General features: G+C 38.5%; 1 protein-coding gene across 5 annotated transcripts in view; it reads left to right on the top strand.

Moving 5' to 3' along the window:
- Positions 1–12,018, top strand: part of LOC127453959 (lysophospholipid acyltransferase 5-like) — a 39,652-nt gene that overhangs the window by 16,292 nt on the left and 11,342 nt on the right. For 3 of the 5 annotated variants that reach the window (XM_051720811.1, XM_051720813.1, XM_051720812.1), the window contains 4 exons: positions 5,685–5,792; positions 9,087–9,193; positions 9,324–9,417; positions 10,766–10,803. In XM_051720811.1, coding sequence (XP_051576771.1) covers positions 9,134–9,193; positions 9,324–9,417; positions 10,766–10,803 — 192 coding nt within the window. In that variant the 5' untranslated portion in view covers positions 5,685–5,792; positions 9,087–9,133. Of the gene's footprint in view, positions 1–4,169; positions 4,573–5,684; positions 5,867–9,086; positions 9,194–9,323; positions 9,418–10,765; positions 10,804–12,018 lie in introns of those variants that run through there. The other 2 variants (XM_051720810.1, XM_051720815.1) reach the window with 2 other exon arrangements.

Here is a 12,018-nt window from a genome sequence, read left to right as displayed (position 1 = left end):
GAGAGGATTGTGAAACAAAACCCATTCAAAAATGTGGGGGAGAACCACTACGCACAGACGTATGCAAGACATGGGTTTCAGCTGTCGCATTCCTTGTGTCAAGCCACTCTTGAACAACAGACAGCGTCTGAAGCGTCTCGCCTGGGCTAAAGACAAAAAGGACTGGACTGCTGCTGAGTGGTCCAAAGTTATGTTCTCTGATGAAAGTAAATTTTGCATTTCCTTTGGAAATCAAGGTCCCAGAGTCTGGAGGAAGAGAGGAGAGGCACACAATCCACGTTGCTTGAGGTCCAGTGTAAAGTTTCCACAGTCAGTGATGGTTTGGGGTGCCATGTCATCTGCTGGTTAAGGTCAACGTAGCCGTATACCAGGAAGTTTTAGAGCACTTCATGCTTCCTGCTGCTGACCAACTTTATGGAGATGCAGATTTCATTTTCCAACAGGACTTGGCACCTGCACACAGTGCCAAAGCAACCAGTATCTGGTTTAAGGACCATGGTATCCCTGTTCTTAATTGGCCAGCAAACTCGTCTGACCTTAACCCCATAGAAAATCTATGGGGTATTGTGAAGAGGAAGATGCGATATGCCAGACCCAACAATGCAGAAGAGCTGAAGGCCACTATCAGAGCAACCTGGGCTCTCATAACACCTGAGCAGTGCCACAGACTGATCGACTCCATGCCACGCCGCATTGCTGCAGTAATTCAGGCAAAAGGAGCCCCAACTAAGTATTGAGTGCTGTACATGCTCATACTTTTCATGTTCATACTTTTCAGTTGGCCAAGATTTCTAAAAATCCTTTCTTTGTATTGGTCTTAAGTAATATTCTAATTTTCTGAGATACTGAATTTGGGATTTTCCTTAGTTGTCAGTTATAATCATCAAAATTAAAAGAAAGAAACATTTGAAATATATCAGTCTGTGTGTAATGAATGAATATAATATACAAGTTTCACTTTTTGAATGGAATTAGTGAAATAAATCAACTTTTTGATGATATTCTAATTATATGACCAGCACCTGTAATTATTGCACAATGGGGAAGTTCTAACTGTTCATGAGACGGATAGCCTGAGGGGAAAAAAATGTTCCTGTGCCTGATGGTTCTGGTGCTCAGTGCTCTGTAGTGCCGTCCAGAAGGCAACAGTTCAAAAAGGAAGTGGGCTGGGTAAGTGGGGTCCAGAGTGATTTTTCCAGCCCTATTCTGGAAGTGTACAGTTCTTGAAGGGAGGGCAGGGGGCAACCAATTATCCTCTCAGCAGTCCGAACTGTCCTTTATAGTCGTCTGATGTCCAATTTCATAGCTGAACCAAACCAGACAGTTACTGAAGTGCAGAAGACAGACTCATTGACTGCTGATTAGAACTGTATCAGCAGCGCCTGTGGCAGGTTGAACTTCCTCAACTGTGAAGGAAGTACAACCTCTGCTGGACCTTTTTCACAATGGAGTCATTGTGGGTCTCCCACTTCAGGTCCTGTGAGATGGTAGTGCCCAGGAACCTGAATGACTCCACTGCTGCCACAGTGCTGTTTAGAATGGTGAGCGGGGTTAATGTTGGGGTGTTCCTACTAAAGTCCACAATCATCTCCACTGTTTTAAGCGTGTTCAGCTCAAGGTTGTTTTGACTGCACCAGTGAGCCAGTCGTTCAACCTCCCTTCTGTATACAGACTCATCGTCATCTTGGATAAGGCCGATGACAGTAGTGTCGTCTGCAAACTTCAGGAGCTTGACAGAGAGGTCCTTGGCGAGGCAGTCATTTATGTACAGGGAGAAGAGTAGTGGGGAGAGCACACATCCCTGGGGGGCACCAGTGCTGATCGTATAGGTGCTGGAAGTGAATTCCCCCAGTCTCACTAGCTGCTGCCTGTCCATCTGAAAGCTGGTGATCCACTGACAGATAGACAAGGGAACAGAGAGTTGGTGTAATTTAGTCCAGAGAATAGCTTGGATGATGTTGAAAGCCGAACTGAGGTCCACAAAAAGGATCCTTGCATATGTCCTTAGTCTGTCCAGATGTTGCAGGATATGATGCAATCCCATGTTGACTGCATCATCCACAGACCTGTTCGCTCGATAGGCAAATTGAAGGGGATCTAGAAAGGGTTCAGTGATGTCCTTCAGGTGGGCCAACACCAGTCTCTCAAATTACTTCATGACCACAGACATCAGAGTGACTGGTCTGTAGTCATTGAGTCCTGAGATTTTGGGTTTCTTTAGGACAAGAATGATGATTGAGCATTTGAAGCAGCAGGGAACTTCACACTGCTCCAGTGATCTATTGAAGATCTGTGTGAAGACGGGGGCCAGCTGGTTAGCACAGGATTTTAGACAAGTGGGTGAAACACCATCTTGGGCCCTGTGCTTTCCTTGTCTTTTGTTTCCAGAAGACACGGCACACCTCCTCTTCACAGGTCTTAAATGCATGTTGAGTAGCAGGAAGGGGGAGGAGGGGGGATGCAGGAGGTGTTGATGTTTGTGTGAAGGTCAGAGCGGGTGTGGGGTGTGAGACTAGGCCATTCAAATCTATAGTAGAACACATTCAAATCATCAGCCAGTTGTTGGTTCCATACAGTGTTGGGGAAAGGCCTCTTGAAGTTAGTAATGTCTTTCATGCCACTCCACACTGATGCAGGGTCGTTAGCTGAAAACTTGTTTTTCAGCTTATCAGAATAGCTTCTTTTAGCCACTCTGATTTCCTTATTCAGTGTGTTCCTGGCCTGATTGTACAAGATTTTATCCCCACTTCTGTAAGCATCCTCTTTTTTTGGATGACTTGCGCTCTGATATTTTCATCTTTTTTCTCTTCCAAGCCTTTGATCCGAAGACACCACCTCATTCTGGATCTTTTTGTTCTTTAACTCTCTCCTTAAGTTCGCTGTTCTCTTTGCGTAGTTGGTCATTTTGTTTCTCAAGGTCTTTGACTTTCTTTTTGCATTCTTTCACCTCTTCTCCATTAAACTGGACTGCCTTTCCAAAGCTAGCGATCGTGGCGCTACTTTGTTTTGTCTGCTGGCTTAAGTCTTCCAGCTTTTCATTCACTCTTTTTTCAAGACTTAGTATCACCTCCAAAATGGTTTTATTAGAGATTTCAGCCTTCTCACCATCATTTGTTGACTTAGACTTCTTTTCCACAGGCTTTTTGCTTGGCGTTGGCGGTACAGAGTCGTCTCTGTGTTCTCTCTTATTTAGCAAAGTTATGTCCATTGCATAGTCATGCTCCACTTCTCTACCCTCTTCCTTATTGTCAATATTAGGTGAAGTTTCCTGTCGTTTGAAGTCCAGTTTTAATTTGGCAGGTTTAATCAGTTTTGTGCATCCATCTTGACACTTTATAGTAGAAATTCCTCACCTTCATACTAAACTTTGGGACCAGTTTTAATGAGGTCCAAAAGATGCGACTGCTTAACCCACCATCTTGCCCAAAACCCCATAACACTGGCTCCACTTTGCCCTAACAAAAAAGCGCAGGCTGGCGCTGTGGCGTGACATCATCACGTACAAAAACCTCCCATTTCATTGGCTAAGCATCAACCAATAAAACGACTTCATTTACACCTCCCCCGCCGAACACTGGTCTTGCTCTCTCACATCAGTATTTACAAGTGCACTAGTGAGCTTTACCACAGGTTTTTCGCAAAAGTAGTTGCAAAAGTCAAGGCGTGAAGATTTAAAGTTGCAGTGCCAGATTTGAGAGGTTGTAAGTGTCGATTTGTGGTTGTTCTGCAAAAATTAATTAAAGTACAGTAATTCAAGTTTGTGTCTGTAGTTGTATTTATGTGAATGCCATTTTACACATTTGTGACTACTCATCTGCAATTGTGAAATCAGAACACAAGCTTTGAATTATTGTCTGTGAGAGCAGATTGTAGCATTCAACTTTAATTTTCACATCGGTGCAAATTTATTTATTGTACAAGTTCTCAAATCCAAATATGCAAGCTCTCGAGTTTTGCTACTTATTTACCCTCATAGAAATAATATGAGTAGTATGGGTAGTATGGTAGTATGCAGTTACGAACTCAGCCTCTGTGTTTGGGAATGCCAAAAATAAACTCAAACACTAGAGGGCAGCAGTGCAACATTGCACTATAAATTCTATCAAGCCATGCCTACTGTCAAAATCAACCATAATCAGTTCACTTTATTCTTTGAGTATTTTTGTTGGTGTATCTCACTTGTTACATTAGCTGTTTAACGCTAGTCAATCAAATCTCATGGATTAATAATGTCCCAATTGTTCTAAATGGACTGTTGCAGTAAGTAGACCACCTCAGTCTCATTTTGGACGTTATGTAGGCGCTTTGGCATGAACTGGAATGGCTTTGGTATTGCGCAAAGCTGAGTTTGAAGGTCGGGAGTGCGGTTGAATGGTGTGAGAGGTGGAGAGAGGAGGAGTAGGACGAAGTTAAGGAGTACGTGAAGACCTCACGAGCGCCACACATTCGTAGAAACTCGAGCGCAGCTACTTCCGCCCACACTAAAGATGGCGGCTCCCTTCATGGAGAATTTATCCGAATATTTAGGTTCACCCGAACCGGCGGTTCGATTGATTTTGTCTATCTTATTAGGTAAGTAAACGCCACGCAGTCATATCTTTTAGACTCTGCCGAGAGACTGTGAAGATTGTTATTAGAAGTCATTAGAAACGTGGACAGTTATGTTGTTGAACCAGAAGTGTGCTCAAGTCACAGCAGTCCAAACTGCTTCCAGCTCCACAAACTAACAGCTTAACACTCATTCATGACACGGTACTTTACACCGACTGGCTCCGGTCAGACACGCTCTTGACTAACTCAAAGGTCGACAAAAGTGACCTACATGCCAGGCGAGATATTCATGCTCAACTGCACACAGCTACCAGGATTGTTCTGTCTGTAACTACTTTCACTGATTAGACCTTCATCTGACAGCTATCCTTTTAATTCTAGAACAGCGTGTTATTTCATCTGACCCACAGTTAGTTGTAACGTTACAATGCAAATGAAGTTTGGTTTTAAGTTACACGTTGTCAATGTGAGAGGAGTTTAGCAGAATCTTCTGTACTTTGGTCAGTTGCACTGCAATGTGTTGGTTAACCACTGCTACCAAATGAATGGCATGTAGAGCATTTGTACTGGGGAAGCCAGAGAAGCCTGTTTGTTCATTTGCATGAGTTCAATGCCTGACACATAACTATTGTTGTCTTGCTGTTTGTTTAATGTATTTGTGTATTTCTAACCATGATAAAAAGTGGTATACTTACAGGTATTCTGGCTGTTCCCTTGACTGTATATTGCTCTGGGCCCCTTTCCTATTAAAAAGTACAGTTTAAATTTTGTTTTGGGGCCCCCTTGGACCTGTGGGCCCCTAGAATTGTTACCACTTTTCAACCCACTAGCTATAACCCTGTATACTTACTCTTCTCACTTTGTGTGTTTAAATCTGAATCTAAGAAATGCTTATACTCAGAATGGGCATTGTGTAACTGAATAAAAATTATTGAATACATTTCTTGATAAAATCATTAACATTGTAAAGGTTTACTGAATAAAAGTGTTTTTACATTATTTATTAGTTTTAGCATTGGGGGGGGGGGGATTAAGCACATTAGAACCACTTGTAGATTCAGAAGAAGACACTTATCAACGGTTGCATCATATGACTAATCTCTCCTACTTTTGCTCTCTTTTTTTCCCTATAGGTTATCCCTTTGCACTGGTGTACCGGTGGTTTCTCTTTCATCAGTCTGCAACACTTGTTCATCTGTTCCACACATTCTCTGGGTTGGCACTGGCCATTTTTAACTTTGGTGAGAGAGAGATGAGGAAAGGAAGGAGAGAGGAACTGAAAGATCTGTCTGATAACTAGTGTCATTATGTCTAAGTGAGACCAGTCGCTTTTTCTAGCAAAAAGAATGTCCCAACACTCTCTTATTCTGCCTGCTTCAAGTGTAAATTCGACGTGTCTGATTCGTGGAGTTTGTAGTGCTTGTGAAAAGTGATAATGTGAAGTGCCACTGAACCTATTCTGTATATATATAGTTCTACTGTACAAACAGCTGTGAGTCAGTGTTCTCAATATTGAACATCATCAAATTAAGTTCGTTCTGCGTCCACCAATGAGGTGTAAATGAATGTAAATTACACTGATTTCATATTTACCAAGTTCAAAATATTTTCATGAGCAGGAAAGACTCCTTTTTATCATGGGAGCTTTAAAAGGCTAATTATTATTATTATCACATTGCACATACAACAAAAATGAAATGTATCAGAAACAGTTTTACAAAAAAATAATAATAAAAAAATACAGTAAGAGCAGGTGTAATTTCTATGTAACAAATTACATACAAAAAATCTATATAATTCTTAGATCACTTCATACAGCTTTTATTTCTTCCAAGATATAAATAAATAATGAATAAAAATTCATAAAATACACTTTAAGCTGTAACATAAAGGGGTAACAGTTACATAAAGTAATATGCACTAAAGCTTACAACTATAATTATATATAAATATTTGAATATATTACAGTGAAATGAAAAACCTTAATCTCAATTAATCTTCAAAACAGCTCACTTATTTTGTCAAATTTCTTAGAAACGTGCCTTCCTACCAATTTGAACTCTTGTCATTTTCTCTAACATGTAATAGTACTTCAGTTGCATTTCAAATGCAGGTAAACTTAAACCTTTACTATCAATAGTTTTCCATACAAAATACTACTAGAATAAAAAATAAAAAATGTTTGTTTTTGTGTATGATCACCCCAAAGTATTGTGTACAGATTCAATGGAAATGTAATTTCAAATGCAGCAAGCCAATTCACTATATTGGACCCAAAAAAGCAACAAAAGGACAATACAAAAATTAATGCATAATATTATCCTCCTCCTATGAACAAAATCTACAGTATGAATCTAATTCAGTGTTCCACTTGCATAACATCTTTTTTGCTGGCAATATTTTATAAATATATTTAAAAAAAACACACCCAAAAATGAAAATTCTTTCATCATTTACTCACCCTCATGCTATCCCAGATGTTTATGACTTACTTTCTTCTGCTGAACACAAACAAAGATTTTTAGCAGAATATATCAGCTCTGTAGGTCCTTTCAATGCAAGTGAATGGTGACCAGAACTTTCAAGCACCAAAAATCACAAAAAGGCAGCATAAAAGTAATCCTTACGACTCCAGTGATATGATAAATGTGGGTGAGAAACATAAATATTTCAGTACTTTTTGCTATAAATCTCCACTTTTACTTTAAGAATGTGAAAGAATGTGAAAGTTTTTGGAGCTTTAAGGTGAGTAAATAATGAGAGAATTTTCATTTTTGGGGTGAACTATCCCTTTAAGTTGGAAAGCCCACGTTTGTGCAATTAATTATGTTTCATAAAGTGTCCTAAAAATGCCAGTCCACGAAATGGATATGTCAAAAAGGTCTTCCCAATAATACCTGTAGTGTTGTGGCAGTGAACATAATTTTTTTGTTGTAAGGCAAAATTATATACAGTATGTCTTTATTAATGTTTAAAATTATTCAACAATTTACAATTTTGTATACTTGGACAGCAGTTAATGGTAGATTCCTTAGTCTTTTTAACCTTTTATTTTTTTCTCACTTTACAGGTATAGCAGAAAATAATAGCCTATAACAAAAACTTGAAAATAAATTTCCATATTTCCTTATAAATATGGAAGACATTTTTCTTTGTTAAAAAGGTCGTTTTATTGATTTTCCAGTAATTTGTGGTTTGATATTGTCAAAGATATGAGTAGTTCTTGTAAATGTTCCTCTTATTTTCCTAATTCTGAAACTTAAATTATTATGTTACTTGTAAAGTTAATAAACACACAATATTAGGGTGTGGAGTTATGTTAACCATTTTAACCTTTGGAAACTTAAAAAAAAAACACACAAAAAAAAAGTGTTAAGGTCTGTCATTTACTCTGGGAAAAAAAGTTATAACCTGTCCCTAATAGAAAACTAATGTAGTTATTGACCATTTAGTTTCCTTGCAAGTAATGGAGGAGAAATGAAGGGTATCCTGGCAAACGGATCTGCAAACTGTAGTAGTAATTTCCTGTTGGCTGTGGCTTTGAAAAAAAAAAAAAACAGTGACAGAGAGATATAAGGTCTTGTTGCCATGGTGATAACCCCTGGGTGGTGAAACTGTAGTTAATGAGAATATAAGTGGCAGGTTGAAAAGCAAGCTAATGAAAATAGATGAGTGTTGTGTTAGGAAATGTGACTATTAACTTGTGTTTGTATTCTGTGTATTTTATTTTTTGCTGCATTTGGATATAACAGCAGGTCTGTTTCTCTTTTGTCATTGTTTTACTTTTGTAGTGCTCTTATTATGGTCTTTTGTTGTTTTCCAGTTGTCATAGAGCCTAAAATCTGTCTTTCTTTCTCGCTGTCTGTCTGTCTGTCTGTCTGTCTTACCCCGTTCACACACACAGTGATTTTACATGTTGATTGCTAGTAGGCGATCGTAATTGACTGTTGTATTCATCTGTATCAGGTGGCAGATCACTGTCTACATTCCTATTGTTAGTAGCTGCATTGCATCGCTGCTCATTTACATCATCTAAAACCTGCAAAAGTTATGGAAATTTATGAAATCTTACATATTTCTGGTTTTTATCTGCTTTAAAAATATCTCATAATCTAGATAATGCTCTTGGGTAGAGTAAAACTTGCTCACAAGCCATAGTTTTGTTCAATTTGTGAGCGAGTTGTTCTTTTGAGTCTGCTCTTTTCAGCGAGTAGGTCAAAGTGGTTCACAATTTCGGTCTGAATGATTCATTAGCGAATCTGTCTGAATCAAAATGATTTTTAAAAATCTACCCATAAACACAAATCTTGGAAAAGTCATGTAATTTCATTGGTCAAAAAGGGTGAGAATCCTGTTTATCGCATGCCAACGGTAAATTTTCCAGCAACACTCTTTTGGTTGCTTTGTTGCTGTGTGTGTGAATGCCCCTTTCCTCTCTGTCTCCCTTATTGTTAACTTTAAACCTTGTTATGTTGTTACCACATTGACAGGTACCACTGGAATGCAATAACACCATCTTTCTATGTCACTCTCAGGGTCTCAGGTCGGTCACTCACTCTTATGTATAGTCATTCAATTCTTGATGCTGAGGTTGATGGGAAGGACAGTAACATGCGTTTTGAGTAGCTTTATCTTTCAGATGGTGAGACAACACACTCACATTCATTCACTTAAACTTTATCTATCTTTTCTCATCCTGGGCATGAAATGTCTTAGGCTTGTCAGTAACATGTTGAATTATGTATTAAAGTGTCTCTCTCTTTGTGTGGCAGGTATATCTGTTGATGGGTTATTACTACACAGCTACAGATGAGTATGATATCAAATGGACCATGCCTCACTGTGTCCTCACACTCAAACTCATCGGTATGATACCTGCTTTTGACTCCTGTTCCATCCTCATCTATTATTCCTCAGAATGTATAGATTATTTTCACAAGGCTATGAAGGTAAATGGATATATAGTTGTACTCTTACAAAAAAGTACTGTAGTGGTAAAAGTACTGTTGTATCAGATGGTAATACCAAGGTACTTTGTTAAACATTGAAAATTTTATTTGAGAACAAAATATCAAACTAAAAGGCAGGTAGGCCAATATATCGGTTTTACTGATTAATCGGTGCCGATAGTTGTTTTTTGGAACTATCGGTTATCGGCAAAAATCTGTGCTGATAGTACGGAAAGACTAAAATGTTTTAAAATTTTATAAATCAATTTTAAAAAATATCGGCCGATTAATCGGTTATCTGCCTTTTCCACCACCGTATTTATCGTATCGGCAAAATCCACTTGGTTGACCTCTGTTTTGTATCTAATGCAATGAGATTCATACAATTTTACGAATGGCTTAAAAGTAATGATACAATTTTGGGCCACTGTATGCCATTATACTGAATGATATTTATATTAATGTATCATGGTACAGTTTGTAAATGTTACTCCAAGGTACTTCATAGAGTACTTTGGTATTACCATGCTATATGTCCAAAAAACCATGATAATACACTAGTTTTTGAACTGTTTTGTATTACTACTGTATTACTGTTGTAAATACTATTGTTATTACTTTTTTCTACTTTATAACTGATGTAATATCTCTAATATTGTTGTTCTTCATCACTGAGTGCGTTATATGATAGTGCTAAGATAGGATTGGTCAGAAACACTTTTAAGGTGGGGCTTAGCGAAGGGTCAGTTGACACACATAGATTTTTGTCCATTACCCCAATTACTCTGCATGTAAAACATATTTAACAGCATTCTTACTGGCTTATCCAATGTGCGCAAGTGTTTTGCGCATGCCTGTTTATGTTTTAATGTCAAAAGCAGAGAATTACCCCATGATGAAATCTCATGTAAACACGGTTTTCTTTTGTTGTCTGATAAAAAAAATAAATAAAAAAAAACACACAAAAATAAATAAATAAATGTGTGTGCATGTAAATGCACTCTGTGTTTCCTAATCTTGATTGTAGAGTACTTTCAACACGACACATTTTGGATGCCTTCCTAATCTAGCACACTTAATACAACTCATCAGCTTGTTAGTAGAGGCTCCATTTGGGTGTGTGAAATAAGGGAGCCATACAAAATGTGCAGTGTCAGACCAGGATTGGGAAACAGTGCACTATATAGTGATTGTAACATCCCCTCATTTTCACTTGGCAACTGATCATCTGGGATGAGTGATGGTTTAATATTTTCTTATTGCAGGTTTAGCACTTGATTATTATGATGGTGGAAAAGAACCAGTGAGTATGACTTAAGTTATGATTTGCTATCAACAGCTTCATCCTTATACCATTATCTTTTCCTCATCCTGTATGGCTGTTTGTATTTTTTGCATGATTTGAGCACAATGAGCTGATGGGGAACCACAAGGGATCTTCTTCATTTGTGTAGAACAGTGGTTCTCAACCTTTTTTGAGTACTGGACCCCCATCATATCTCAAAACCAGTCTCAACTCCCCCCCCACACCCTCTTGTTTTGTTTTGTTGTTATTAACATTTTTATTGCTTCCATCTACAAGACAAATAAACACAACCTAAAATACAGAATCAGTTATATAAATTAAACCCCTCCCCATCCACCCACCTGACACAAACACACACTACAGTGGTCACTTACAATACAACATAAAAATAAAATAAAAAAAAAAACCTAAAAAAATATACTTTCAAAAAACAAGAATGCACATACACATCAAACTAAAAATTAAAAATCCCTCTCCACTGCCCCTCCCCGAGAACCCTACAAAAAAGCCAAATATCCACCCCACTTCCTATTAAACAAATCCCATTTTCCCAACCTTCTAAAAATCGCCTCCTCAAATGCTGCCACCCCACCCATCACCCCGCACCACTCCTGAAACGAGGGTGCCCCAGCTGTCTTCCACCTCCTAAGAATAATTTGTCTTTCAAACATAACCCTGGCTAGGACCCAACTTTTTAAGTGGCTATTCCCAAAATTAATGACCGCTCCATCACCTATGATGCATAGTTTGAGGCAAAATGAAAATTGTGTGTCCAATACGTCACACATAATCTCTGTACCCTCAACCAAAATTCTTGGATCTTAACACATCCCCAAAAAACATGGGTTGTGTCCCCATCTTCTGAATTGCATTGCCAGCAGGTGGGTGTGTCTTTAAGACCAAGTCTATACAATCTAGAGGGTGTCCAATATAAACAATGCAAAATCAGACGCACCCTTTAATCTCTAGATGTAGACTTGATGTTTTTTAGAATCCTAGTCCACACTCCCTCCTCCAATACCAAGTCTCTCTCCCATAATCTCTTGATAGAAGTTAAAGCTCCATCCCCCAGAATCTGAATTAGCAGTGAGTAATACACTGATGCCTCATGACCTTTTCCAAAAGCAGCAATCACCACTCCCAGAGTATCTGCCGCTTTAGGAGGGTGTATGCTACTCACAAAAATAGTACAGAGCAGGTGGCGCAGCTGTA

The sequence above is a fragment of the Myxocyprinus asiaticus genome, chromosome 16 (genome assembly GCF_019703515.2).
Source record: "Myxocyprinus asiaticus isolate MX2 ecotype Aquarium Trade chromosome 16, UBuf_Myxa_2, whole genome shotgun sequence".
In the NCBI taxonomy this organism is placed as follows: Eukaryota; Metazoa; Chordata; class Actinopteri; order Cypriniformes; family Catostomidae; genus Myxocyprinus; species Myxocyprinus asiaticus.
The sequence above is the reverse complement of the archived record's forward strand: the minus strand, read 5'-3'. Positions and strand labels throughout refer to the sequence as shown.